The sequence below is a fragment of the Macaca thibetana genome, chromosome 4 (genome assembly GCF_024542745.1).
Source record: "Macaca thibetana thibetana isolate TM-01 chromosome 4, ASM2454274v1, whole genome shotgun sequence".
Lineage (NCBI taxonomy): Eukaryota > Metazoa > Chordata > Mammalia > Primates > Cercopithecidae > Macaca > Macaca thibetana.
The window spans coordinates 45294807-45322161 of NC_065581.1; the positions used below are offsets into that span (position 1 = coordinate 45294807).

General features: G+C 41.8%; 1 protein-coding gene across 3 annotated transcripts in view; it reads left to right on the top strand.

Annotated features, from left to right (window-relative positions):
* The first annotated feature begins 861 nt into the window (after positions 1-861).
* SPATS1 (spermatogenesis associated serine rich 1) overlaps positions 862-27355 on the top strand; it is a 35690-nt gene continuing 9196 nt past the window's right edge. For 2 of the 3 annotated variants that reach the window (XM_050786986.1, XM_050786985.1), the window contains exons 1-7: positions 862-969; positions 1312-1450; positions 10440-10587; positions 17167-17291; positions 18562-18723; positions 24835-24955; positions 26494-26556. In XM_050786986.1, the coding sequence (XP_050642943.1) occupies positions 1312-1450; positions 10440-10587; positions 17167-17291; positions 18562-18723; positions 24835-24955; positions 26494-26556 (758 nt within the window). In that variant the 5' untranslated portion in view covers positions 862-969. The other variant, XM_050786987.1, reaches the window with a different exon arrangement.

Genomic DNA, 27355 nt, shown 5'->3' on the forward strand with positions numbered 1-27355 from the left:
CCAACCACCAGAATCAGAAATTAAAAATGGATGTTGTTGTTTAAAACAACGGAGTTTGGGGGTGATTTGTTATACAGCAATAGCTATCCAGAAAAAGAGTATTTAACTTCTATGTTGTGAGATCATGGATATTAACAATACTTTTCCATATTTTCCAATATTTCTATAATGACCATTTATTTCTCTTATAATCAGTAATTTAAAAAAGGGAAAATTTGGTCTAAACACGAATTTAGGGACTTAAACTAGACTTGGAGAAAAGCTTTCTATGCAAGATTTATTAAATACTGGAAAGGATGAGGAAGATAAATTTAAGTCAATATGATGGAAAGAGTGGTGGATTTGGAATGAGGAAACTTAGAAATGAATCTGTTTTCTGGGTGACCTTGAGCAAGCCTTTGCTAAAATTTGGTTTTCTATTTTGAAAAATGCAGCTGGCTGCTTAAGGAAGATAACATCCACCAGGGCGCCTGGCCCAGAAAAGACGCTCTGTAAGTGGTAGGTGGATCCTGTCTAATCAATGCCAATTATAACCAGGCATCTGCAAGCTTTGTGGAGGGCGCATCTTTCACTGCTACCAGAGCCTACAGTTCTAATAATGAAAATTGCCTGGAAAAGAACCACAACTCTTAAAAAAAAAAAAAAAAAAAAAAATCCAAAACCACAAAGTGGCTTTTGCAGCGGTCCTTGCCTGTGACGCCGGGCCATGGCTGGAGCCCCTAGCTCCTCATCTCTCAGAAGCCTCCATCCTGTATCAATGGCAAGAGAGTCCGGGGGTGACAGACAGTGGGGCCGGCAGCCGAGCCAGGCAGGACGCTGCGCGCCGAGTTGCTGGAGCCGGTGTCCCGGCAACCCTGGAACGCGCCTCCGTGGGAGAAGCAGGCGGCCGCAGCGTCCCTTTTGCTCTCGGCTCTCGGTTCCTCGGCCTCGGCGTGGCGTGCGTTCGGCAGGCAGTTTGGCTGCCAGTTGGTTCGTTGGTCCCAGCCGCATGCTCCGTGGAGGCCTCTGAGCACAGACCGGGGCCTCCCCTGGGGAAGGGGGTGGGAAGACTCTGAGGTGGAAAAGAAGGAGCTGGATGTGGGGGTGCAGCGAGCCTGGCTCGGGCTGGGGGCGGACTTGCTGGAGCTCCGAGGGCTTCCAAATCACGCATCGCCCAGGTGGAGGGAGGGAGGCTCTGGTTTAGAGGCCAGTCCTGCCCGCCTGACTTTCGGTGGCTTGTGGAATTTGTTTGTTTTGACTGATACCTTTCTTAAGAGGTTCTTTTCTTTGTCTCTGGGTTGCTTCTAATATTTAAAATCAACATGTGCACAGATGAGTCCATCCATGATCACTGGAAACGGTCCACGGGGCTGCTGTCTCCCCTCTATCTCAAGCGCGACCCGCGGCAGAGAGCTGGAGAAGGTTCCAGAAAAAAGAGACTCTGGCATGACCGAGGTGGAGAGGACCTACAGTTGAGTTCTAAGAAATCCAGAGCACTCACTGGGTGTGGAGTTGGTGGCCACATCCAAGTATACTACATCCGGGGGCGGGGGCAGGTGGAGGGCACCATTTGAAATTTAGAAGGAAGCTAATTTGGGGGCATGTAAAAAGAGCTGCTTGAATAGTAGCTTATGTCTGTGCTAACCCGAGATTTGATTAGGCAGAGAGCACCACCGAAGCAGAGTCTCGTAAATTACCTCACTGGATCTCCCTTATGAGTAAAGGGAGCCAGAGATTTGACCTTCCCAGTGCTTGGGTTAATAAATGGTGAGCCTGGGATTTGACATGAGCTTGAGATTTGACGTGAGTCTGCCATACTCCCGAGCCTGTGTCCTTTCATCTTTGCTCAGCTATTAATAGGTTTGTGTCACTGTTTATTGGATGGGACAGTTTAGGTGGGAATTATGAACACTTTAAAAATTAAATGATGGCTGGTAGCTCCATAATTGGTTAAGGCCAAGGAGGATATTCAGGGACGCGTTTGCCTTTAGAGAACAGTGTCATGGCGCCTGAACAGCCACAGTCGCCCAGAAAAGCTCAGAGCGCGCCTGCGCTCAAGTTGTCATTTACCTGTTATGGGTGAGAGGCCTGAGTGCTGCAAAAAAGGATTGTGAAATGTCCAGACTTTGCTGGATCAGATCTTAGCTTTCTCCCTGGTCTTCTGTATTCTGGGTCTGTGATCTCATTCTCCTTCACAGTGGGGAGAAAGGAGGGAGGTACAACTCATTCTACCCAGCTATTAATATAAGCTGGGACCGCAGAGAAGGAGGAGCTGGAGGAGTTAGAACTATTAATTGTCCAAGTGTGTCTGGAACAGCAAGGAGAAAAGGGTTCTGGGATTCTCAAACTTTAAGCTCCAGACCTTCCTGCAGTTTCCAGTTTGGTTTGGGGTAAAGGAAGAAGCTGCTGTTTTAAGGATGTCCTAGGGAGGATCCATGTTTTTGAGTTAGGGGTACCAGAAGGGCACCAGGTCCCAGACCACATTAATGAAAGACCCATGGTGTCCTTTCCTGCTGTGTAGGAGAGTCTATTCAGGAAAACACATCTGAGTTTAGCTTAACATGGAATCTATGGATTTCAGGAAGGAAGGGGCTCCACAAACCAATTGAAGATACGAGTGTGTGTGTGTGTGTGTGTGCATTTTTCCATCAGAGAACCGATTGCTTTCATTACTGCTTATGGGGGAGGGGATATAATAAAAAAACAGGTTAAAAATTTCTGTCCTTGATCCTTAGGCCCATTATGAAGCAGATAAGCAGGGGTGGGAAATAGTGTTTGGTTAAATGAATATCCATGTTAAACAAACATGGCTTGATGTATTATTTTTCTCCCTGCCAGACAGAGCTATTGTGACAATCAGCTGAGATGACAAACATATGAAAGTGCTTTGGTTATGTAAGGTGTTATTCCTGCCTAAAAAAATGGAAATAATTATCCTGAATTCCACAGATGGCAATAAAGAAACAGACTTTCTTCCAAATTCTCTTTTTTCCCTTGAATTCCTTTCTGGTTACAAGAACCTTGGCCTTTAATTACATCATTTCTTCTTATTTTGTGGTGTTTTAGAAACTTGTCAGAATTTTCTGGCTTCTGGCTTATTTGACATTTATTGCACTTGAATAACAATTTTCATGATAAATGGTGAACCTTTCAAGCAGGGTGTATCTCCTTAGCGTGTTTGTTTCTCCCCATAGCCTTCTGAGCTAGATGGGGGAGAGGGAAGCCATTGGGAGCTGGGGGTGGAGAAGTAATTGGCTTGCTTGGAGTAGCTGGATGGTACTCTATGCAGTGGGAGCATCAGTATTAGTATTAGCATCAGTATTAATAAGTGTTCAGACTTGTAATTCCAGCTTCTCTTCCAGCTAATCTTCTTTTACCAGGGGAAGGGCGGGGAGGCATCTTGAGGACATGTTTAAGTGTCTCCAGCTCAAATTTGAGGTTGAGTTACTCTTAGGAAGATCCTGTAGTCAGCTTGATCTAGAGAGTGTGCTGTTGGTCAGTTTAGCAAGAGATTGCTCTTCCCATCCTTGTCCATCAGATAAGCGTTCCCCATTATAGTGGCCACAGGCCACTTTCTAGATTGCTGCTGCCACAAAACTTTTTAAGCAAGCAAGGAAGTGTGCTAAAGTTTTAGGTGTGATTTCACTGCTCGCTGCTCAGGGACATGCAGTACATTTAAATTTTGCTCCTAACGCAAGCAAACAAAAAACTTGGGAAAGGGCCCTCTCTGATACCATCCATAGAGCCAACCAATTCTTGCTTGGGTGAACTCTCAAGTCCTATAGTGGCAATATACAATTACAATGTTTACATGCTATGAAAGGCAGCCACTGTTAAAACCTATGGGCAAAAATGTCCATAAGTAAATCTTACCATAAATACCTCAGAACTCACATGCAAGTATTGACATAGAGGACATCTTTGGCCTTGATTTCATTTCTTCTCCACATAGGTGAATCCTTTCTACATCTCTAGACATGCATTTCATGCCTTTTTCATAGATACATTTCTAGAAGTAGAACTATTGAGTCAGATGATATGCACTTCTCATAGGCTTCGGAAGGCACATATGGCCAAATTGCTCTTCAGTCAGATGGGGACATTCCCACCAGCAATGATAGGAATTCCATTCCTCCAAGCTATGCCAACCCTGGGTGTTTGCAAATGGATAACAAATAATGGTATCTGATTTTAAGTTCAGTTCTTCAATTATTCGGACGGGGCCAGGTACTGTGGCTCATGCCTGTAATCCCAGCACTTTTTAGGTGGGCGGATCACTTGAGCTCAGGAGTTTGAGACCAGCCTGGGCAACATGGTGAGACCCCGTCTCTACAAAAAATACAAAAAAAAAAAAAAAAAAATAGCTGGTCATGCTTGTGCATGCCTATGGTCCCAGATACTTGGGAGGCTGGGGGTGGGAGCATTACTTGAGTCCTAGGGGCAGAGGTTGTAGTGAACCGAGATCACTCCAGCCTAGGTGACAGAGTAAGACCCTGTCTCAAAAAACCCCAAAAAACCACAAAATAAACAACCACCCACTCCCCCAAATCCAATTATTAGGATGGATGCAATTTCCCCCAAACATATATTGGCTGTTTGTATGTGTTATTTTATTTTATCTTATTTTGAGATGGGGTCTCACTCTGTCACCCAGGCCGGAGTGCAGTGTCCATTCTACTATAAAGACACGCACACGTATGTTTATTGCGGCACCGTTCACAATAGCAAAGACTTGGAACCAACCCAAATGTCCATCAATGATAGACTGGATAAAGAAAACGTGGCACATATACACCATGGAATACTATGCAGCCATGAAAAACGATGAGTTCCTGTCCTTTGCAGGGACATAGATGAAGCTGAAAACCATCATTCTCAGCAAACTAACACAAGAACAGAGAACCAAACACCGCATGTTCTCACTCATAAGTGGAGTTGAACAACGAGAACACATGGACACAGAGAGGGGAGCATCACACACCAGGGCCTGTCAGGGGGTGGGGGGCTAGGGGAGGGATAGCATTAGGAGAAATACCTAATGTAGACAACGGATTGATGTGTGCAGCAAACTACCATGACATGTGTATACCTGTGTAACAAACCTGCACGTTTTACACACATACCTCAGAACTTAAAGTACAAAAAAAAGCTCATAATTTGTCATGACTACTCTTTTTTATTTCTATCATGTATGTTACAGATTTTCCCCCAGTTTATAGTTTGCTATGAAAGTTTTAATTTTATATTTAAAGAGGCATGTTCAAATCTATGCCTCTTTTCCTTTATTTTGCCTATATTTGATATCTTTCTTGGCAATAACTTCTTCGCTCTAAGATTATATAAACTTTTACTTATTTTTTTCAGGTACATCTTTAATTTCAATTTTCACATTCAAATCTGTAAGTTATCTGGATTATTCCAGTTTGGGATAAGAAAGGTTTACTTTTATTTTTATTCCAAATGGTTAATCAGTTGTTCCAGCAATATTTTTTGAATAACCCATCCTTTCTTCACCAAGATAAAATGCCACTTGTTTTCATATAAAATTTTATTCTATTTATGTTTACTATTTTGTTCTATTGATTTGTCTGTTAGGGTTTTTGTCAGTACCATCTCGATTATTTGAATGTTAAACTACATTTTATAAATTATACTCCATAGCTATGTAACTCTGAACAAGTTATTTGACATTTCTGGAGCTTAATTTCTTTACCTGTAAATTTATCTCATTTTAATTATAATTATGGCCTTCTTTTCATTTCTATTATTATTATTATTATTTTTGTTTTTTTGGGGATGGAGTCTCACTCTATTGCCCAGGCTGTAGTGCAGTGTGATGTGATCTCAGCTCACTGCAACCCCCGCTTCCTGGGATCAAGCGATTCTCCTGCCTCAGCCTCCTGAGTAACAGGGATTACAGGCATGCACCACCATGCCTGGCTAAGTTTTGTATTTTTGGTAGAGGCGGGGTTTCACCATGTTGGCCAGGCAGTCTCAAACTCCTGACCTCAGGTGATCCGCCCGCCTCAGCCTCCCAAAATGCTGGGATTACAGGCCAGGCCCTAATATTATTTGTATTTAAAATTTTTTCTTGAACCTTGTTTATCACATTATTAGCTTTTGCATGAAGCCAAAGTTCTGATAATCTTTATTTCAATCTTTTATGATTTTATTCCTTAAAATTTTTTTGGGGGGGAAGGGTTACTCTTTTTTTTTTCTTCTTATTTCTTAAATTGACAATTTATCTCATTCATTTTGGAATTTTTTATTTTGAACATTATAATCCATCAATTCTTGGATAGACAGTTTGCATCTTTGAAGTAGGGACTGGATGTTACCAGGTCTGTGAGCCGAGCAGCAGGCGGGATGTGGTTGTAATAATTTTTGCTGTATGAGCACTGAAGCATGTAGAATGTGTGTTCACAGCTTGGAAGAAAACTCCAGAGACAATAGAGAAACACTTTTGTGCAGTGTCTGATACCTGTAATACCAGCACTTTGGGAGGCCGAGGCAGGCAGATCATGAGGTCAGGAGTTCGAGACCAGCCTGGCTAAGAGACCAGCCTGGCCAAGATGGTGAAATCCCACCTCTACTAAAAATACAAAAATTGGTCTCAGCGCCACCGTGCCTGTAACCCCAGCACTTTGGGAGGCTGAGACGGGTGGATCGCCTGAGGTCAGGAGTTTGAGACCAGCTTGGCCAACATGGTGAAACTCTGTCTCTACCAAAAATACAAAAATTAGCCAGGCATGATGGTGGGCACCTGTAATCCCAGCCACTCGGGAGGCTGAGGCAGGAGAATCGCTTGAACCCAGGAGGCACAGGTTGCAGTGAGCTGAGATTGCACTACTGCACTCCAGCCTGGGGGACAGAGGGAGACTCTGTCTCCAGTAAATAAATAAATAAATAAGCAAGCAGGACGTGGTGGCTTACACCTGTAATCCCAGCTACTCGGGAGGCTGAGGCAGGAGAATTTCTTGAACCCTGGAGGCAGAGATTGCAGTGAGCTGAGATCGCTCCATTGCACTCCAGCCTGGGCGACTCGGCTCAAAAAAAAAAAAAAAAAAAAAAAAGAAAGAAAGAAAAGAAAGAAATGCTGCATCACTCAACTCACATTTTAATTGAAATCTTAGGTCAGTATTAGGTGGAAAATGTGGACATTAATGATTGAGTTGAAAGTGATTTAGTAGTCAGACTTCTGAATGTGCATAAGATTTAAGAATGCCTTAACCAGTCTATTTTGCTTATAATTTCCTTCTTTATACAGTGCATGAGTGATATGTGATTAAAATCTGTAAGTAAATCTAAAAGAATGCCTCAATAAGTATAAAATAAAAATTCTAAGTGATGAAAACATGTGTCATAGTTTAATTGGCAGCCTTTGTTCTTTGTGATACATAAAATAACAATGCTATTACAATTGATGATGCCTTATATTCAGTGAAATACAGCATGTGCATTTAAGGTTTCAGATTTCTAATTACCGCTTTAGTTGAATCCCACAAGTTTTGATATACAGTACTTAATGTTCATTGATCATTAGGCACCTCATGATTTCCATTACGATTTATTCTTGTATGTGAATTATTTAGAAGCTTGGTTTGAGTTTCCAAGCTTATGGATACTTTTTGGCTGTCTTTTTATTATTGATTTCTAATTGTATTGCATTGTGGTCAGAGAGTGTGGTCTATGTATTGTTGATACTTCTTTTGTGGCTTTGTATATGGGTGGTTCTTCCTTTGATTACTGGGGACCTGTTCTCACGTCCTCACAGCTCTGCTGCTTTCCTGCCACCTCCCCTGGGCTTGGCTCCATCCCAGTTACACCTTAAGCAACCAGTTGGCCCTCACTGTGCTGGGGGCTGCTCTAGGCTCTGGGGCATATTCCAGAGCAGCACTTCCCACACTTGGCTGACCCTAAGAATCACCTGAGGTGCTTCTTAAATATCCTGGCTCCCAGACTGTAGGTCTGAGTCAGAGGCCTGGAGTCTGCATATTGAACAAGTGCCCAAGGGGATTCTCATGACTGGGCAAATTCAGGAAGTTCTGTACAGTTGGGAATCTGGAAGTGGAACGGGATAAAATACAGTGATGGAACTAGACTTAAAGAAGGAGATCACTGCCAAACGTGAGCCTAAATGAAGAGCAGGGGTGAGGGTAGGGGCTTATTCAAAATGCAGGTTCCCAGGTCTCACTTGGAGAGATTCTAATTCAATAGGTCTGCGATGGAATTTGGGAATCTGTATTTTAAACAGGCTTCCTAGGTAATTCTGATGCAGATAGGCCTCGTGCCATGTCCTGAGAAGTCCCAGAGTGAGAGGATTTTGAAGGGAGGAAATAGCTCAGCTGAACTTTAAGCTTTGTAAAGTCACAGGCAAAGTCCTCTTAGGAGTGAAAGGTTTGGTGATAGATTGGGACTTGATAAGAGTGGGAAAGATATTATTCACTTGTGATATGAAATTTGAGAGGAAATGGATAAAAAAACTGTCTGAGTAGCAGTCCTGCTGCTAGATGGTGGGAGTTTGCATCGTTTATAGTATACAGTCATATCAACAGGTTCTGCATCAGCAGATTCAACCAACTGCCCATAGTAAATATTCAAAAAGGAAACAACAAGGCTGGGTGTCATGGCTCACACCTGTAATCTCAACACTTTGGGAGGCTGAGGCGGGCGGATTGCTTGAGGCCAGGAGTTCGAGATCCGCCTGGCCAATATGGTGAAACCTTGTCTCTACTAAAAATACAAAAATTAGCCAGGCGTGGTGGCAGCTGCCTGTAATACCAGCTACTTGTGAGGCTGAGGCATGAGAATCACTTGAATCTGGAGGTGGAGGTTGCAGTGAGCTGAGATCGTACCACTGCACTCCAGCCTGGGTGACAGAGTGAGACTCAGTCTCAAAAAAAAAAAAAAAAAAAGAAAAGAAAAGAAAAGAAAACATCAGTATAACAACAAAAATAATACAAATAAATATATAACAACTATTTACATAGCATTTGCATCATATTAGGTATTATAAGTAATCTAGAGATGATTTATAGTACAACATACAGGAGGATGTGCATATGTTATATTCAAATACTACACTGTTTCAGATAAAGGATTTGAGCATCTTTGCATTTTTGTGTTGCGGGGGTCCTGGAACCAATCCCCTGTCAATACCAAAAGATGACTCTATATGTGTGAAGCATGATACTGTGTAGGTGGAATAGTAGTCAGTCTAAAAATGTCCTCAAGAATCAGAGAAGTTTGACTCTTATTTCTTACAATTTTCTCATTACTAGAGGTTACATTGCCATCTATTGAGCTTCAGTGCTCTATGAAATGATGCATAAAGAAATATGCATAATCTTTTCATCGGACTTTTTATTTTTGTGGCTGGATGAGGTACATAACTGTAGGAAATGATAACAGAACAAATTGACTTTCATGAAGTATTAGTAGTATAGGCAGAGTGAAGATAATGGGTACTCGTCTCTGTCTGACACTCACTGGTTTTCAGGACTCCCTTACTTGTAACTGTGGGTGGCTGGGGAGTTATAATTCTTTTTCATTTATTCACTCAAACATTTATTGAGCACCTGCTTTGTGCCAGGCACTGTTATGGATGCTAACAAGATGAATAAGAACTGTGAGGGGAACCCACAGAAATTTTTGAGGGCGTTCTTTGGGTTGTGATCACCATTATATTCATCAGTTTTTCTATGAACAAATCCTTTGGAAAATTATATTGAGATGCCTAATACAATATACAGTGCTATACAGCTCACTTCAGATCCTAGGTCTTCCACTTAGTTCACAGAATGTGAACTGTGAGTAGGGGCAAGCAGTCTAGTACAGGGGTTAGGATCTCACGCTTTAGTGTCACAGAGCTGTAATCAAATATGAGCCTAGATGTTTTCTTTTTTCTGAGACAGAGTCTCTGTTGCCCAGGCTGGAATGCAGTGATGTGATCTCGGCTGACTGCAACCTCTGCTTCCTGGGTTCAAGCAATCCTCCCACCTCAGCCTCCCAAGTAGCTGGGATTACAAGAGTGCACCACCATGCCCAGCTAGTTTTTGTATTTTTGTAGAGACGGGTTTCACCATTTTGACCAGGCTGGTCTCTAACTCTTGACCTCAAGTGATCCACCCACTTTGGCCTCCCAAAGTGCTGAGATTACAGGCATGAGCCATCGTGCCCGGCCTAGATGTTTACTTTTTATGTGATCATAGGCAAGTTTAACCTTCTCAGCCTCAGTTTTCTCAACCATAAAATGGGGATAATAAGGAATACCTATGCCTGTTGATTGTTATAGGGATTAAATGGGATAACATGTATAAGGTGTTGACATAATCCTCAGTGCAAGGTAAATGCTCAGTAAATGTTAGCTGTTTTAAAAATTGATTTATAATCTAGGAAACAAAATAGGGCAGAATGTATTTTCAATAATATAATTAGATGGTGATATCTCTGTGTTGCAGGTGCTAACTGCAGTGATTTTCTGGAATCTAAGGGATGTTTTGCCAAGACAGCATCCTCTGGCAAAAGTGTCAGTTCCTCATCTTCTGTGGAAACAGGCCCAAGTGTCCGTGAGCCTCCAGGCCTCCCCAGAGTGTCTGCTTACCTAGAGTAAGTAAGGGTCTGGTGTAGAGCTGTCACTGTTTGGGGGATATTCTGACCAAGAAGCCAACAGTCTGAGAGGTAGCATGGTATGCTTGGCAAGAGCATGGATTCTGGAGCTAGACTGTGTGGGTTCAAATCCCGGTTCTGCCACTTAGTATCCGTGTGAATCTGAGCAAATTACTTCACCTCCCTGGGCTTCAGTGTTCTTATCTGTAAAATGCTGATGATAGTTTATAGGATTGCTGTGAGGATGAGTTGAGTTAATACCTGGAAAGAGCTTAGAAGACTTCCTGGCACACAGCAAGTTCTGTGTAAATTCTTGCTATTATGAAGTTCAAAAATAAGTGAAACTGTGTGTTTTTGGGATATGTACATACATACATGGGTGGTAAAACTTAAAGAAAAGCAAATAAATGATTATCGTAAGAGTCACAATTAGGATAGTGGTTACTTTTCCTGGAAAGGGACACACACAGATGGTTTCTGGGGAGTGGGGAAGAGAAGGACTGGCAACATTTTGTTTCTTTTGTTTGGGTAGAGACAGGGGTCTCCCTCTGCCACCTGGGCTGGAGTAGAGTGGTGTTATCTTGGCTTACTTTAACCTCAAACTCCTGGGCTCAAGCGATCTTCTCTTCTTGGCCTCTCAAAGTGCTGGGATTGCAGGTGTGAGTCACTGTGCCAGGCTAACGTTTTGTTTCTTGACCAGGATGTTGGCTTTGTATTTAGTTGTAAAACTGTCTTTATGCTTTATGTACTTTCCCTGTTTATATTTCTTTTCCAATAAAAGGTTTCAAATGCTTTTCTAATAATTTTTGTTACAATGAAAGTAATTTAAGCTTATTGTAGAAAATTTGAACAGGTGAAGACAGTATTAAAAATAAAAGTCACGGCCAGGCGCGGTGGCTTGCACCTGTAATCCCAGCACTTTGGGAGGCCAAGGCGGGTGGATCACGAGGTCAGGACATCGAGACCATCCTGGCTAACATGGTGAAACCCTGTCTCTACTAAAAATACAAAAAATTAGCCAGACGAGGTGGCGGGCGCCTGTAGTCCCAGCTACTCCGGAGGCTGAGGCAGGAGAATGGTATGAACCTGGGAGGTGGAGCTTGCAGTGAGCCGAGATTGTGCCACTGCACTCCAGCCTGGGCAACAGAGTGAGACTCCATCTCAAAAAAAAAAAAGAAAAAAAAAGTCACATGGCCGGGCATGGTGGCTCACACCTATAAACTATGCCCAGCTAATTTTTAATTTTTTTTTTTGTACAGAAAGAAAAAACTATTATAGTTTCATACAGAGTAGTTTCACTGTCCTCAAAAATCCTGTGTGTTCCATCTATTCATCCCTTCCCACCCCTCCCACCCCCTGGCAACCACAGATATTTTTACTGTCTCCATAGTTTTTTCTTTTTCAGAATGACATATAGTTGGAATCGTATAGTATATACCCTTTTCAGATTGGTTTCTCTCAATAATATGCATTTAAGTTTCTTTCATGTCATTTCACCCCTTAATAGCTCATTTTTTCAATGCTGAATAATATTCCATTGTCTGGATGTACCATAGTTTATTTATTCATTCACTTACTGAAGGACATCTTATAAAGGCAGCTTTTTCACTGAGCAATATGCGGAGAGAATTTTCTCATACCTGTGAGTGTTTTTCAAGAACACAGTTTTCAATGACTACAGTGCTGAAATGTCAGATGAATAGACCACAATCTAACCAGTGACCTATAGTTTTAAAGAGCTGCTATTGTAAATAGTGTTGTAATGCATATCCCTCTACATTCGGCTTTTGCCCATCTCTGGTTATATTATAAAAGTAAATTCCTAGAAGTGGATTTATTCAGTCAAAGTTAAGGGAAGTTGCTCAAGTGATTCTTTATATAATAAAATCTGCTCCAAGTGGACTTGCTGCCCCCAGCACTAGACATGGAAGAGACTGGCAATAATCCTTAAGCTCTGCCTCTTTCGGTCCTCTGCAACAGATGTATACCACTAGCAGCAGCAGTGGGTCCATGTATTGGGAGGGAAAGAAAGCCCAGACTGTGAAGTTCACATCCTGTAGGATGGGGAACTGGGTGATTGCTGCCAGTTCTGCATTCCTAATTCCCACCTAAATAAGTCCCCTTTATCGCTCATGATACCTGGGTTATGGAGGACCTAACTCAGTCAAAGCGTGTGTAGCCAAATCTAAAGCTCCAGTCTAGACATACCCTCAGGCTTTAGATTGATAAATTGAACTGCTTTCTAGATATCTCCACCTGATGTCCCACAGGCCTCCAAACTCAACGTGCCTTGACTGAACTTCTCATCACCCATCTTCACAAACCAAATCCTTCTGTGTTCCTTGTCTCAGTTGATAATCTCGGTATTCATACAGCCCCAAAGGTATAGATTGACAGGTCATACTTGTCTCCTCCAGCTCATCCAACTGGGGATCAAGCCCTGAAACACCATATAAGTCCATCTCTTCTACTCCATCTGTATTACCGTGGTCCCACTCAAGGCCCTGATCATCTCTCACCTGGACCACTGTAATACCTTCTTGATTAGTTATTTATTGGTGCACAACAAGTCACCCTAACTTAGTGACTTAAAACAACAAACATTTATTATCTCACATTTTCTACAGGTCAGGAATCTGAGTATAACCTAGGTGGGTGCCTCTGGCTCAAGGTCTCTCTCACAAGATTGCAGTCAAGGTGTTGGCCAGAGCTGTGGACTTATCTGAAGGCTCAACTGCGGGGGGTGTGGATCCATTTCCAAGCTCACTCATATGGTTGGTGGCAGGATTCACTTCGTCACAGGCTGCTGGGGCTGATAGTTCAGTTCTCTACTGGCTGTTGCCCACAGGCTTCCCTCAGTTCCTTGTCTCTACAGAGGGCAACTCACAACATAACAGCTGTCTCTCCTCATGAGCAAGCAGGAGTGCACACAAGAAAAAGCCACAGTCTCTTTGTAACCTAACCTGGGAAGTGACATCCCATAACATTTACTATTTTCTCTTTGTTGAAAGTGAGTCAGTAGGTCTAGCCTATACTCAAAGGGAGAAGATTACAGGAGGGAATAAATGCCAAGAGGCAGAGATCATTGGCAGCCATGTCAGAGGCTGCCTGCTACACTCTCCTAAATGGACTCCCTGACTTACGTTTTATATTCTCAAAGTTCATTCCTTTTATAGCTTCTAGAGTTTTCTAACCACATGTGACCATGTCATGTTCTTGCTTACTATTATTTAATGATATCCCATTAAAGCTTGATAAAAAAGAGTCCCCCCTCATATGAACTGCAAATTCTCCAGATCTGTCTCCTTCTCTTCTCCAGTTTTATCTCCAATACTCCTGCCACAACCACATCAAATGTTGTAATTTCCCTGATGTTTCTTCCTTCTATGCCTTTGCTCACATTGCCTCCTTTGCTTGAAGTGGCTTTCTCCAATGGCTTGCTGTGTGCACATATTGTAGAAGCTGCTCGGCTTCCACTGACTTTCCAGTGGCGTCATCTATGCTATTCTCCTTTTTCTGGGGAATTGATTTTCACTCCTTCCTTACCAAGTTTTTTTTTTTTTTAAGATGGAATTTCACTCTCCTGTTGTCCCGGTCGGAGTGCAATGGCACCATCTCAGCTCAATGGAAACTTGGCCTCCTGGGTTCAAGTGATTCCCCCTCCTCAGCCTCCTGAATAGCTGGGATTACAGGTGCATGCCACCACACCTGGCTAATTTTGTATTTTCAGTAGAGTCGGGGTTTCACTATGTTGGCCAGGCTGGTCTCGAACCCCTGACCTCAGGTGATCCACCCACCTCGGCCTCCCGAAGTGTTGGGATTACAGGTGTGAGCCACCATGCCCGGCCCTTCCCTACCCAGTTTTTAAATATTTTAACACAAGGTTTTGCTATGTTTCCCTGGCTGGTCTCAAACTCCTGCCTACCCAGTTTTAATGAGTATTCTGAATAGGAGCTACCATCATCTTACTTGTCTCCACTTCCTGATTGTGATTGATTTAAGGGAGAACGTGTGATCTAAGCTGAGCCAGTGAGTCCTTCCCTGAAATTTTTCACATAGGAGATAGGGGTAAAAATTGGTTGGAAGACATGAGAATTTGAATCTGGGCTGTCAGTGGCCTTTTTGCTCTTGTGAAGAAGCTCATCTGCAATTGGCAAAAATGAAGCCAAGGTGTCAGGATAAGCAAAAGAGAGTGACAGTTCTGAGACATTGAACCCCAATTCCAGTTGTCCTCAGCTGTACTCTCGTGATGGAAACTAACACACCTCCAAAATTGCTTATCTTCTGAATCAGGGGTGGGGGCACTGAGTTATTGGTCCTACCTACATCACAGGATTGTTAGCAGGGAGCAGACAAGACGAGCAATATGAAGTTGCTTTGATGCCATTTAAATATGAGTGATGCATTGTTATGAAAAAAGATCCTTTGACTTTATAACAGATCATTGTACCTGAAAACACTGTCCAAGGCCAGGTCTCAGACACAAAGCCATTTAAACCAGAAGTGATTGCATTTTCTGCTGACACCTATAAAAGTTTGTTGTGGGTCTTTATAAACTGCTAGGAAGTTCAGCGCTAAACATAATGCTCTATTATTGTAATCATTTCAGTCTAGGTTTGTTTTTGATTATTTATTCATATTCTCTATATACTTATTGATTTTTTATTTACATTTAATGGTTTTATTAAACATGCCTTTTTGGTAACAGATTTATTTAAACATAATTCACGTACCATAAAAGTCACCCACTTAAAGTGTGTACACAACTTGATGGCTTTTAATGTATTCGTAAAGTTGTGCAACTATCACCACAATCAATTTTAGAACATTCTCATCACCACAAAAAGAAATCCATACCCTTTAGCAATCATTGCCCCGCACCTCCATCTTTCTGACCCTCTAGTCTGAGACAACCATTAATTTACTTTTTGTCTCTATAGATTTGCCTGTTTTGGACATGTAATATTAATGGAATTATCAATATGTGGTCTTTGGTGTCTGGTTTCTTTCACTTAGCATAATGCTTTCAAGGTGCATACATGTTGTAATATATATCATTCCTTTCCAAAAATTGTGGTAAAATATATATGGCACAACAGTTGCCATTTTATCCATTAAAAAAACGTTTTTAAAGAGATGGGATTTCACTCTGTAGCCCAGGCTGGAGTGCAGTGGCATAGTCACTGCTCACTGCAGCCTCCACTTCCTGGGCTCAAGTGATCCTCCCTCCTCAGCCTCCCAAGTAGCTAGAACTACAGGTGTGCACCACCACACCTGGCTAATTAAAATTTTTTTTGTAGAGATGAGGTCTCACTATTTTGCCCAGGCTGGTCTCAAACACCTGAGCTTAAGTGATCCTCCTACCTTGGCCTCCCAAAGTACTGCCTGCCTGATTTTATCCATTTTAAGTGTACAATTCAATGGCATTAATTACACTCATAGTGTTGTGTAACCATCACCATTGTCTATTTTCAGACATTTTCATCACTCCAAACGGAAACTCTATGACCATATAGCAATAAATTGCCATTCTCCCCTCTCCTCAGCCCCTGGTAACCTGTAATCTACTTTCTATGAAATTACCTATTCTAGATATTTCTTATAAGTGGAATCACATAATATTTGTCCTTTTGTGTCTGGCTTATTTTACTTAGCATAACGTTTTCAAGGCTCTCCATGTTTTAGCATGCATCACTACTTCATTCCTTTATTTTTTTCTTATATTTTTGAGACAGGATCTCACTTTGTTGCCCAGGCTGGAGTGCAGTGGTGAGATCTCTGCAGCCTCCACTTTCTGGGTTTAAACAATTCTCCTGCCTCAGTCTCCTGAGTAGCTGGGATTATAGGCATACACTACCATGCTTGGCTAATTTTTGTATTTTTAGTAGTGAGGGGGTTTCTCCATGTTGCCCAGGCTGGTCTCGAACTCCTGAGCTCAAGTGATCCATATGCCTCAGCGTTCCAAAGTGTTAGGATTACAGGCAGAAGCCACCATGCCTAGCCAATTCATTAATTTTTAAGGCTGAATAATATTCAATTGTACGTATTATGTACCACATTTTGCTTATCCATTCTTCTCTTTATGAACACTTGGCTTGTTTTCATTTTGGCTATTATAAATAATGCGGCAAAGAACATTCACATGCAAGTATCTGTTTGAATCTCTGTTTTCAGTTCTTTTAGGTGTATACCTAGAAAGAGAATTGCTGAGTCTTGCGGTAATTCTATGTTCAACTTTTTGAGGAATCACCAAATTATTTTTAAACACTTTTAAAAAATCAGTAGAGATGGGATCTCACTATGTTGTTCAGTCTGGTCTCAAACTCCTGGCCTCAAGTGATCCACCTGCCTCAGCCTCCCAAGGTTTTGGGATTACAGGCGTGAGCCACTGAATGCCCATCTTTTCAATAAGTTTCAGTCCCCTTAAATTGTGAATACATAAATGATATGCTCAAGGACTTTTTATAGATGAGTAGTCCCAGTTCTCACAAGCGAGGGCAATTCTAGGGTAAACTATGTGAGATCAGGCTGTAACTACCAGTTTAAACACGTGGAAGAATCCTTCTGCTTTCTTTCCAGCACCACTGCTGACTTGGATCAGAAACCCTCCTCCTCACATTCTGGTCACTCCTCGGAAATGTCATTGCCTCAAGTCCAAAAGGATAAGTATCCTGAGGAATTCAGCCTGCTTAAGTTGCAGACAAGTAAGTCACAGACCCTCCTCCACATGCCTCTGTGCCCCAGGTCTTTTCAGAAATCTACCATACTGTTGACCACCATCACTGAAGGCCCACAACTGTCAAGCATTTGATATACTTTATCTCAAAATTCACAACACCTCTGCCAGGAAGCTATTATATGTTTTTCAAAAATACAATGCCTTTATATAAAACCCATTAAAATACTGCAGAAAGACATTAAAATAATATAGAAGTATATAGAGTATAAAAACCCTTCCCCAATGTTTTCCAACAATATCCCTATTCTGCCTCATAGCCGTGAAGAGTTGATATATATTTTTCCTGTATTTTGAAATGTATATGTGTGTGTGTATATACACACACGTGTACATATGTAGATGTAAAATAAATGGGTTAGTATACAAACTGGTATAAATAGATCATGGACCTCTTTCTGTGCCAATACATACAGATCTATGTGGCTAATATAGACATACCCATTTTACAGAAGAGGAAACTGAGGCTTTGAGACATTCAGTCATCCATAAAGCCACATGGCCAGGAAGTAGAGCGATGGGATCAGAACCCAAACTTGCTTGCCTCAAATCCTATGCTCTTCTTGGCTATCCCAAAGCCCACATTTCTCAAGCATCCCTAGAACTGCTAGGGGATCTTTTATTGTTTAAAGTCACTGTTAGCAATCTTACAGGAAAAGTATCAGATGATAAAACAAAGGCATTGCAAGGTCCAGAAACTAGCCTGAGGTCTCAGGAAGCTTTTCTCATTTGAAATTATCACAGGTACATTTCCCAGTGTTACCGTAGCGCATGTGCATGCTATTGTTGCAGCCAATACCATGTTTCATCCACTTGAGGTGCCATGTGGATGGCACTGGCCTAACCATTTGCTGGTTGATGGCATCCTATTTTTCCTACACAGTTATCAGAGGGAAGATTGTATCATAGGTACTTGGAAGACTGTATCTGAGCTTCCCAACCAATACTTAACTGCCAAACATAAAGCTGGCTTTATTTTTGAAGGAGAGGATGAAGAGGGCAAACAAGCAAACAAAAACAAAGAAGGCCTCTTAGGTAGCTCTCCCCCCACTTCCCTTCCTTTTGTGTCTAGTCCCACAGAGTTTCACACTGTCTCTCATGTAGAACCAAGGGATTATACACATTAATTAAAGTTGTATAGCCAGATAGTGCCTGGGGAGTTTTCACCGCTTTTTGTCATCCAGTTGCATTATGAGGCTGGGAGCAGCACTAATGGAAGGCTTTCTGGTGTCTTGCAGAAGATGGGCATCGTCCTGAGTGGACGTTTTACCCGAGGTTTAGCAGCAACATCCACACTTACCATGTCGGAAAGCAGTGCTTCTTTAATGGAGTCTTCCTCGGCAACAAGAGGTCTCTATCAGAGAGGACGGTGGACAAGTGCTTTGGGAAAAAGAAATACGGTGATGTTTCTTTCTGGGTCTTGACTGTGCAGTCCCCGAAAAACTCTCAAGTTTAGTGATTCTATAGGCCCTGCGTTCTGTAGCTGGGGGCAGCCCTGTAGAGTCACCGTGTTCCCCTAGTGCAGCCAGGAAGACAGAAAAGTGAAGGGGACAGTTGGCAGGCTGCACGTTTTGGCAAAGAACTCACAACAGATGCTGATCCACATTTTCTTTTTTCTCTGAATTTCATAAAATGCAAATGTGACATTTAAGTCATCAGATAAGTTCTCTCAGATCCTTATTAATAGAAACCTCCATTGAAGTCTGAAGAAAAGAATTTATGTTCCAATTAGATGCTGCCTGGCATACACATTTAAATTGTACTTTATATTCTCCACAAGGAAAACATCCCATAACCCTCAGCCTGAAGTGCATGTTTTTATTTTATTGCTGATTTAATTAAAAGCTATTGAAATGAATATATATCTACCTGTGTATCTGTATCTCTTTGGTTTGTAGCTCAGTGAGTTCTTTGCCCCAACCTACTCATAATAGACTTACTGAAAGACCCTCAAAAGTTGCTGAGTACCAACGGACCATTTATGACACATTTTTCTATATAAATCCCTGTGTAGGAGGCAACCATTGCTCCCGAAATAAATAGGATTGCTGTAGCAGGAATACAAAGAGAAAGAAGTAGACTGTTCTCAGTTTTGAGTTTTAAAATAGACTTTTAAACTCACAGCAGAGACAAATAGTTTTGAGAATTGAGGCTTTTATTTATTTGGGTAGAAAAATACATGGAAAACCCTACTAAATGAGCTGGGAGAGTGGTCATTGATATGGGAATCTGTGAGGAGTCCTGCACCTTGCACTTTTTTTTTTTTTTTTTAAGACAAGGTCTTGTTCTGTGGCCCAGGCTGGAGTGCAGTGCCACCATCTTGGCTCACTGCGGCTCTGAACACCAGCCCCCTAGCCCCAGGCTCAAGCAATCCTCCAACCTCAGCCTCCAAGTTGCTGGGACTACAGGCATGTGCCACCATGCCTGGCTGATTTTTCTATTTTTAGTAGAGACAGGGTTTCTCCATGCTGCCCAGGCCAGTCTCAAACTCCTGGGCTCCAGTGATCAGCCAGCCTTGGCCTCTCAAAGTGCCGGTATTACAGGTGGAGCCACTGCAGCCAGCCTACCCTGCACTCTTGAGCTGCAAGTACCTATCACAAGTAAATGGGATTATCATAATGACCCAAATCTTAATTTTCACTTATCACTGCCCTCCTGGCTCAAAAGTAAGCCACCTTATCCTGACCTACCTTCCTTCCTTCCTTCCTTCCTTCCTTCCTTCCTTCCTTCCTTCCTTCCTTCCTTCCTTCCTTCCTTCCTTCCTTCCTTTTTTTCCTTTCCTCCCTCCCTCTCTCCATCCCTTCATTTCTTCTTTCCCTTCTTCCTTTAGGGTTTTATAAATACTGAGTAAATGCAATGATATATTTATGAAATATTTGTTGACTATATAGAATGAAATATAAGATATACTTATCTTATACTTGTGTTCTTTTACTCCATTTAAGACGTAAAATATTAACTTTATATTTGAAGCCTCCAATATCCTCTTCCCTGAATATTCCATCTTTCCTCCCCCAACTCCAGTGGTAATCCATATTTTTTTAAAGAAAAACTTATCAGGTAAATTTTCAAACAATAGCATAATGAAACCCGATGTACTCATCCATTTAGCTTCAATAATGATCAATACCTGGCTAACTTGTTTCATCATTACCCCTCCTCCCAGGGATTATTTTAAAGCAAATTTCAGACATCATATTATTTCATCTCTAAATATATCATATGTGTCTCTGAAAAATAAGGATTATTTTATTAACATAACCACAATTCCATGTCCTAATATCATATTTTTAAAAATCAACAGTAATTCCTTAATATATTCAGTGTCCAAATATCCTATTATTTCATAAATGCCATAATTTTAAAATATTTAGCTTGTTTGGATCAGGATCCAAGTAAGGCCCACAGATTGAAATTGGTTGGTATGTCTCTTAAGTTTCTTTCAATATATAGGTCCTCCCTCCTTTTTTCTTGCAATATGTTTGGTGAAGAAACTAGGCCTTGTCCTGTAGTGTTGACTACGATCAGGACTTTGCTGATTACATCACTTGGTATCATTTAACAGGTTCCTCTTTCCTGTGTACTTCCTGTGAAGTGGTAGTTGGATCTACAGGCTTGATTCGTTTTAGTATGATTACTTCTTAGGTGTACAGTGACTTCTTTAAACATCAAATGCAATGGTCTTTTTCCATTTCTTCTCTTCCTTGATCTCACTGCAGCACTCGATACTGTCAAGCTTGACACTGGACACGTCTTCCTTTGTGAAATTCTCTCCCCACTCTTTCTTTTTCTCCCTTCCTTCCTTCCTTCCTTCCTTCCTTCCTTCCTTCCTTCCTTCCTTCCTTCCTTCCTTCCTTCCTTCCTTCCTTCCTTCCTCCCCCCTCCCTCCCTCCCTCTCTCTTTCTCTCTTTCTTTCTTTCTTTCTTTCTCTTTTTTGACACAGAGTCTCACTGTGTCACCCAGGCTAGAGTGCACTAGCATGACCTCGGCTCACTGCAACCTCTGCCCCCTGGGTTCAAGCAATTCTCATGTCTCAGCCTCCTGGAGTAGCTGTGATTACAGGCATGTGCAACCACAGCCAGCTAATTTTTGTATTTCACTAGAGATGGGGTTTCACCATGTTGGCCAGGCTGGTCTCAAACTCCTGACCTCAAACACCTGCCTTGGCCTCCCAAAGTGCTGGGATTACAGGTGTGAGCCACCACTCCCGGCTGCCACTCATTATTTCTTGGATGAGATGAAGAGGCAGGCTTAGGGACTGCCAACCAGCTGCCATTTTAAACTGGAATGCAACTCATTATTATATAAAAAAATCAATCAAAATATCTTTAAATAATGGTTGAATGTGATCCATCAGCCATAACCAGGATATTGGCAGAGTTCCCTAAAGGCGTAGTTGTTGCCATAGAACAAAATGCCATCTATGATTGTAGGTGGTAGGGAAATAGGTCTGAAAATATAATTTTCTATTGTGTAGCTCTTCCTACAGTATCGCATACTGTATTAGTCAGAATAGGATAGATTCTGCCGCAGTAACAATCCCTGAAATTTCAGCAGCTTAAGCACTAAAGTTTGCTCCTTTCTCTTATAAAGTCCACTGTGGATCCAGCAGCTCTCCAGGGCAGTTCCTTTCCAAGGATCCTGTCTGCTTTTATCTGTGACCTTTCCATCTCAACCTGTGGCTTCTAAGATTGCCATAGAAGGGGAAAGAGAAAATGCTGGAAGGTTTTTCACTTCAGCTCCTTAAATGCTTCTTTTTAAAGGTGGTACATATCATCTCTGCTCACAATCTATCAGTCAGAACATGGCTCTACCTAAGTGCATTGGGGCACTGACATGTGGGGCAGACTAAGTTACTTGGTGAACAGTTCACTCCCTCGTATGGTTATTTGTCTCTAAGTGTATGTGTCCCATTTTCTACCTCCTGAATGTCTTTACATCCAGGAAATTGGATGGTCTGTATAAAAACAAACAAGCATTAGAACTGATCGTGCGGTGTTATGGGTCCATCAGCTATTGATGCATAGTGGCCAGCACTTTGGGCTGACACCTGTCTTGGTGAGCTATCCAGAAATTATACCAAGGCCCCATATGGTACCTAATGGCTTAAACAAATGTGTTGTCTCAGAAGTGTTGCTTGGGAGATTTTCCCCCTAAAAGTAACACCTTATGCAGATACCACACCATTGGCTCTTTTTCTTCCTCCTGATGTTATCTTGTGATATCTTTTATGATAGTCTATTTTTTTTTTTTTTTGAGACAGAGTTTCACTCTTGTTGTCCAGGCTGGAGTGCAATGGTGCAATCTCGGCTCACTGCAACCTCTGCCTCCCAGGTTCAAGTGATTCTCCTGCCTCAGCCTCCTGAGTGGCTGCGATTACAGGCATGTGCCACCGTGCCCAGTTAATTTTGTATTTTTAGTGGAGATGGGGTTTCACCATGTTGATCAGGCTGGTCTCAAACTCCTGATGTCAGGTGATCCACCCACCTCGGCCCACCCAAAGTGCTGGGATTACAAGCGTGAGCCACTGCGCCTGGCCACCATAGTCTATTTCTAGGTGTTCTCCTTAGACCACCTATATCATATTCAACTTGTGAGTTTATTAAAAATGCTGGTTCTGGGAGCTACTAGAGATCTTCTGAAACAGAATTTCTTGGGTTAAAGGTTGCATTTTAAACAAGTTTCCTAGGTGATTTTCAGGTGTGCTAAAATTTTGGAACCACTCTTCTGTAGTATATGGCATTTACTGCCTCGTAGTGTTACCTTCGTCTTTACGAATGTCTCCCCATCTAGATAAGATTCCCTGGGGAGAAGTATATACCTTAGCTATGTAGTAATCATACCTTCCAGATTAAAAAATAATTGGGATGAGGGGTATTAGTCCAGTTGTGATTTCAAATAATAATAATTGCTACTATTTATTGAGTGCTTGTTATGTGCTCATATCATTATTATTTAGTATTCATGATAACTCTGCAAAGTAGCCATTTGAAATAAACAGTTTATACATGAGGTTACAAAGACTTAAGAAGGTTAAATAAATAGCTCAAGGGCACAGAACCAGAAATTACAGGAGTGAGTATGAACTCAGGTGCAACTGACTCCAAAGTCCAATTCCTTCCCACCACCTCTTGTTAACACCTGACTCTTACTTGTCAGTGCCCTGGTTTGGGATTCAAAAGGTTTTGGATTTACTGTATATTTAATTAACTAATTAATTAAAATTTTGAGACAGAGTCTCATTCTGTTTCCCAGGCTGGAGGCATGTGGCATGATCTTGGCTTACTGCAACCTACGTTTCCCAGGTTTAAGCGATTCTCCTGCCTCAGCCTCCCGAGTAACTGGGATTACAGGCATGTGCCACCACACCCAGCTAATTTTTGTATTTTTAGTAGAGACAGAGTTTCACTGTGTTGGTCAGGCTGGTCTAGAACTCCTGGCCTCAAGGGGATTCAGTATATATTTTAAACTTCCACTCTCTCTGCTTTGAATCCTCAGCATCTCATACCCAGCAGGCACTCGATGCATGGGTGTAGCTGCATTGGGTGTGTTTCACTACACAGAAGAGCTAATCAAACGTGTAATACAGTCAGTTATTGAAAAGGTTTTTGAAAGAGAAAGATAAAAAATTAAATACTACGCTAACCCAAGAACTCCCACCTGTCACGCTGATGGCTTTTCCGAGTTAGCTAGAAGAATCTGGGTGTGTGGCAAACATGGAGGTCATGCTTCCAGCCTCATGTCCCTGCTTCCGAGCCCAAGGGTGGTGACTCTCGTAGTCCAGGCTTGTTCTCTTAGGAGATGTATCTGGTGTCAAGTGTGTGGGTTGATTTATTTATTTTATTTTTAATTTTAAGTTTTTTATAGGCCATTTTAAGGACTTTAGGTATGTGGGTTTAAATGATCACCCTGCACTAGGCAGATGCCTTCCACTCCCATAATTAGTTTCTTGTTCCCGGGGCTTTAGCAGGGGCTGAGCTGGGTGTACAAGCCTCTGCTGAGTAATCTTGCTCTTCTCCAGGAAGCCACCTCCCACTGCTGCATGGCCCCAGTCCTTGAGGCAGAAGGAGCAAGACATCCTTAGTTGGTTTCCTTCCCAGACCCAGTCAGAGAGGCAGCGCCCCAGGGACATTTGTTTCTTGGGCTTCCTAAGACTCAGGGATTCAAAGTGCACTAATGCTCAGGAATCAAGAGATTATTAGGTCACAGATTTTTGGATCATTGCAAAGAGACCTCTGATTCACCTTATATTTTAAACCAAAGCACTCCATCTGAGTCTAACAATTCTTTTCCAGGGTGAGGTAGTTATAACAACACTTTCTGGAAAATGTCCCAAACATAGGCTCATCTCCTTAAGGCAAGATAATCACAAACAGAACTTTGAGAAACTTCTATGTAATTTATAATAAATTACTAAAATATCCTATTTCCATTGTCATGCCAATACTTACAGCAAATCTGTGGATCATCTTCAGCCCTTGTATGATTTTGTTTTCAAACCTTCTCCACAGATATTGATCCCAGGAACGGAATCCCAAAGTTAACTCCAGGGGATAATCCATATATGTACCCAGAACAGAGTAGAGGCTTCCACAAAGCAGGATCAACGCTCCCACCAGTGAATTTTTCAGTGTAAGTGTATGTTAATACTAGCATTATATAGTTAACTTTAAAGGAATTGTGTCTCTCTACTACATAGAAATTATATTTTAAAAGGGATAGATGTCAACAAGATGTGATTGGATGAAAATTCCTTGAAAAGCTCATCTTTAGTTAATTAGTGTCTGCACAGATGCATGTGTATAATTAAAATTGCACACAGGACTTGGACTACAAAAAAGCGGTTGTTAATTTTGTTCCTATCTCTATTAGCACAGATTTGAAAGCTTTTAAATGTTCATACTGAATCAGATTGTTGGCCATAGTGACTACTATGTGGGTGGACTTAAACTTGGAAATAAACTTAGACCAAAGTGATGGAGAAAAATGGGAGGATCATTACATTAAAAGAAAAATAGTTGGTGTATTACTTTTTTTTTTTTTTTTTGAGAAGGAGTCTCGCTCTGTCGCCCTGGCTGGAGTACAGTGGCGTGATTTTGGCTCACTGCAAGCTCCGCCTCCCAGGTTCACGCCATTCTCCTGCCTCAGTCTCCCAAGTAGCTGGGACTACAGGTGCCTGCCACCATGCCCGGGTAATTTTTTGTATTTTTAGTAGAGACAGGGTTTCACCATGTTAGCCAGGATGTTCTCGATCTCCTGACCTTGTGACACACCTGCCTCGGCCTCCCAAAGTGCTGGGTAGTTGGTGTATTACATTTAAAACATTGTTTTAAAAAATTAACCATGTGAAATGTAATGATGCTGACTAAAAATGATCACAACTAAAATCTGTGGGCCGGGGGCGGTGGCTCACGCCTATAACCCCAGCCCTTTGAGAGACCAAGGGGGGGCAGATCACCTGAGGTCAGGAGTTCCATACCAGCCTGGCCAACATGGTAAAACCCTGTGTCTACTAAAAATACAAAAATTAGCTGGGCACGGTAGCAGATGCCTGTAATCTCAGCTACTCAGGAGGCTGAGGCAGGAGAATTATTTGAACCTGGGAGACGGAGGTTGCAGTGAGCCGAGATTGCAGCACCACACTCTAGCCTGGGTGACAGAGCGAGTGAGACTCCATCTCAAAATAAACAAAATAAAATAAAATAAAATCTGTGGGCCAGGCACAGTGGCTCATGCCTGTAATCCTAGCACTTTGAGAGGCTGAGGCTGGAGGGTTGCTTTAGCTCAGGCGTTCCAGACCTACCTGGGCAACATGAAAAAACCCCTTCTCTACAAAAATACAAAAAATTAGCTGGGCATGGTGGTGCATGCCTATAATCCCAGCTATTTGGGAGGCTGAGGTGGGAGGATCACCTGAGCCTGGAAGGTTGAGGCTGCAGTGAGCTGAGATTGTGCCACTGCACTCCAGCCTTGGGGACAGAGTGAGACCCTGTCTCAAAACATAAATAAAATAAAATAAAATAAAATAAAATTTGCGGTTCTTACAGTTTTGAAGTCCATACTTGAAAATTAAAATCGGAAAACAGGACATTCTATTGAATGCAATGATGTATTGATCACTTTGCTGTAGATGGCATACCAGTTTTATGATTGCCTTTTCTGTTTTTCAGAGCACCTTATGAAAAGAAATTTGATACATTTATTCCACTTGAGCCTCTTCCACAAATTCCCAAGTGAGTTCTCTTACCATGTTTTGTGCTAGCCCATCTTTATGAAATATCAATTATTTTATTATTTCCTCCTGCAGAGGAGTGGGTAGATAACCAGGACACAGGGCCCTTTTGAACCCCAGCAGGAGGGTGGGGCAGTTTGTAAGGAAGGCGTTTGGATAGACACTCTGTAGAGTCTGCAGTTGGGATAGTCACATATTCAACAGACGTAACTGACAAACTACCAGATGCCATGTGTTGTGCTAGCCATGCACGATAGGAGAGTTCACATGGAACAAAAAGACAGGGTTCCTGATTCCTAGAACATGAGTATTTTGGGAAAGAAAGACACACACTTAAATGATTGCAACTGGGGAGAACGGTTAGAGTTTCAAGAGGCAGAAATAAAGCTAACAGAGCACTTCTGTGTTTGAGGGACATATCATTCCTTTAATTTCATACTTTTGCTTCACTCCATTCTGAACCTCATGTATTTACCTAAGCTGGTTTCTGACTGATAAAGACATATTTTCTTTTCTTTCTTTCTTTTTTTAACTTTCTAATACAAAGCAGGCTCATATGAGTGGGCATGTGTCCCAGGGTCTGACCCACTCTGGAATTCAGTGGGAATAAAAGCCTTTTATTCCAAACTTGAGATTTTTAATGTCTTTATTATGTTGCATTGTTACTTATGGCACATGATTAGGGCTTCTCATGTCTGTACTTTACATTTTTAATAAACACTATTCGAGAATATTCCAAATAATAGCAATTGCCTAAATTTCATCATCATCCTACTCAACTATTTTAGCTTTTGTACATT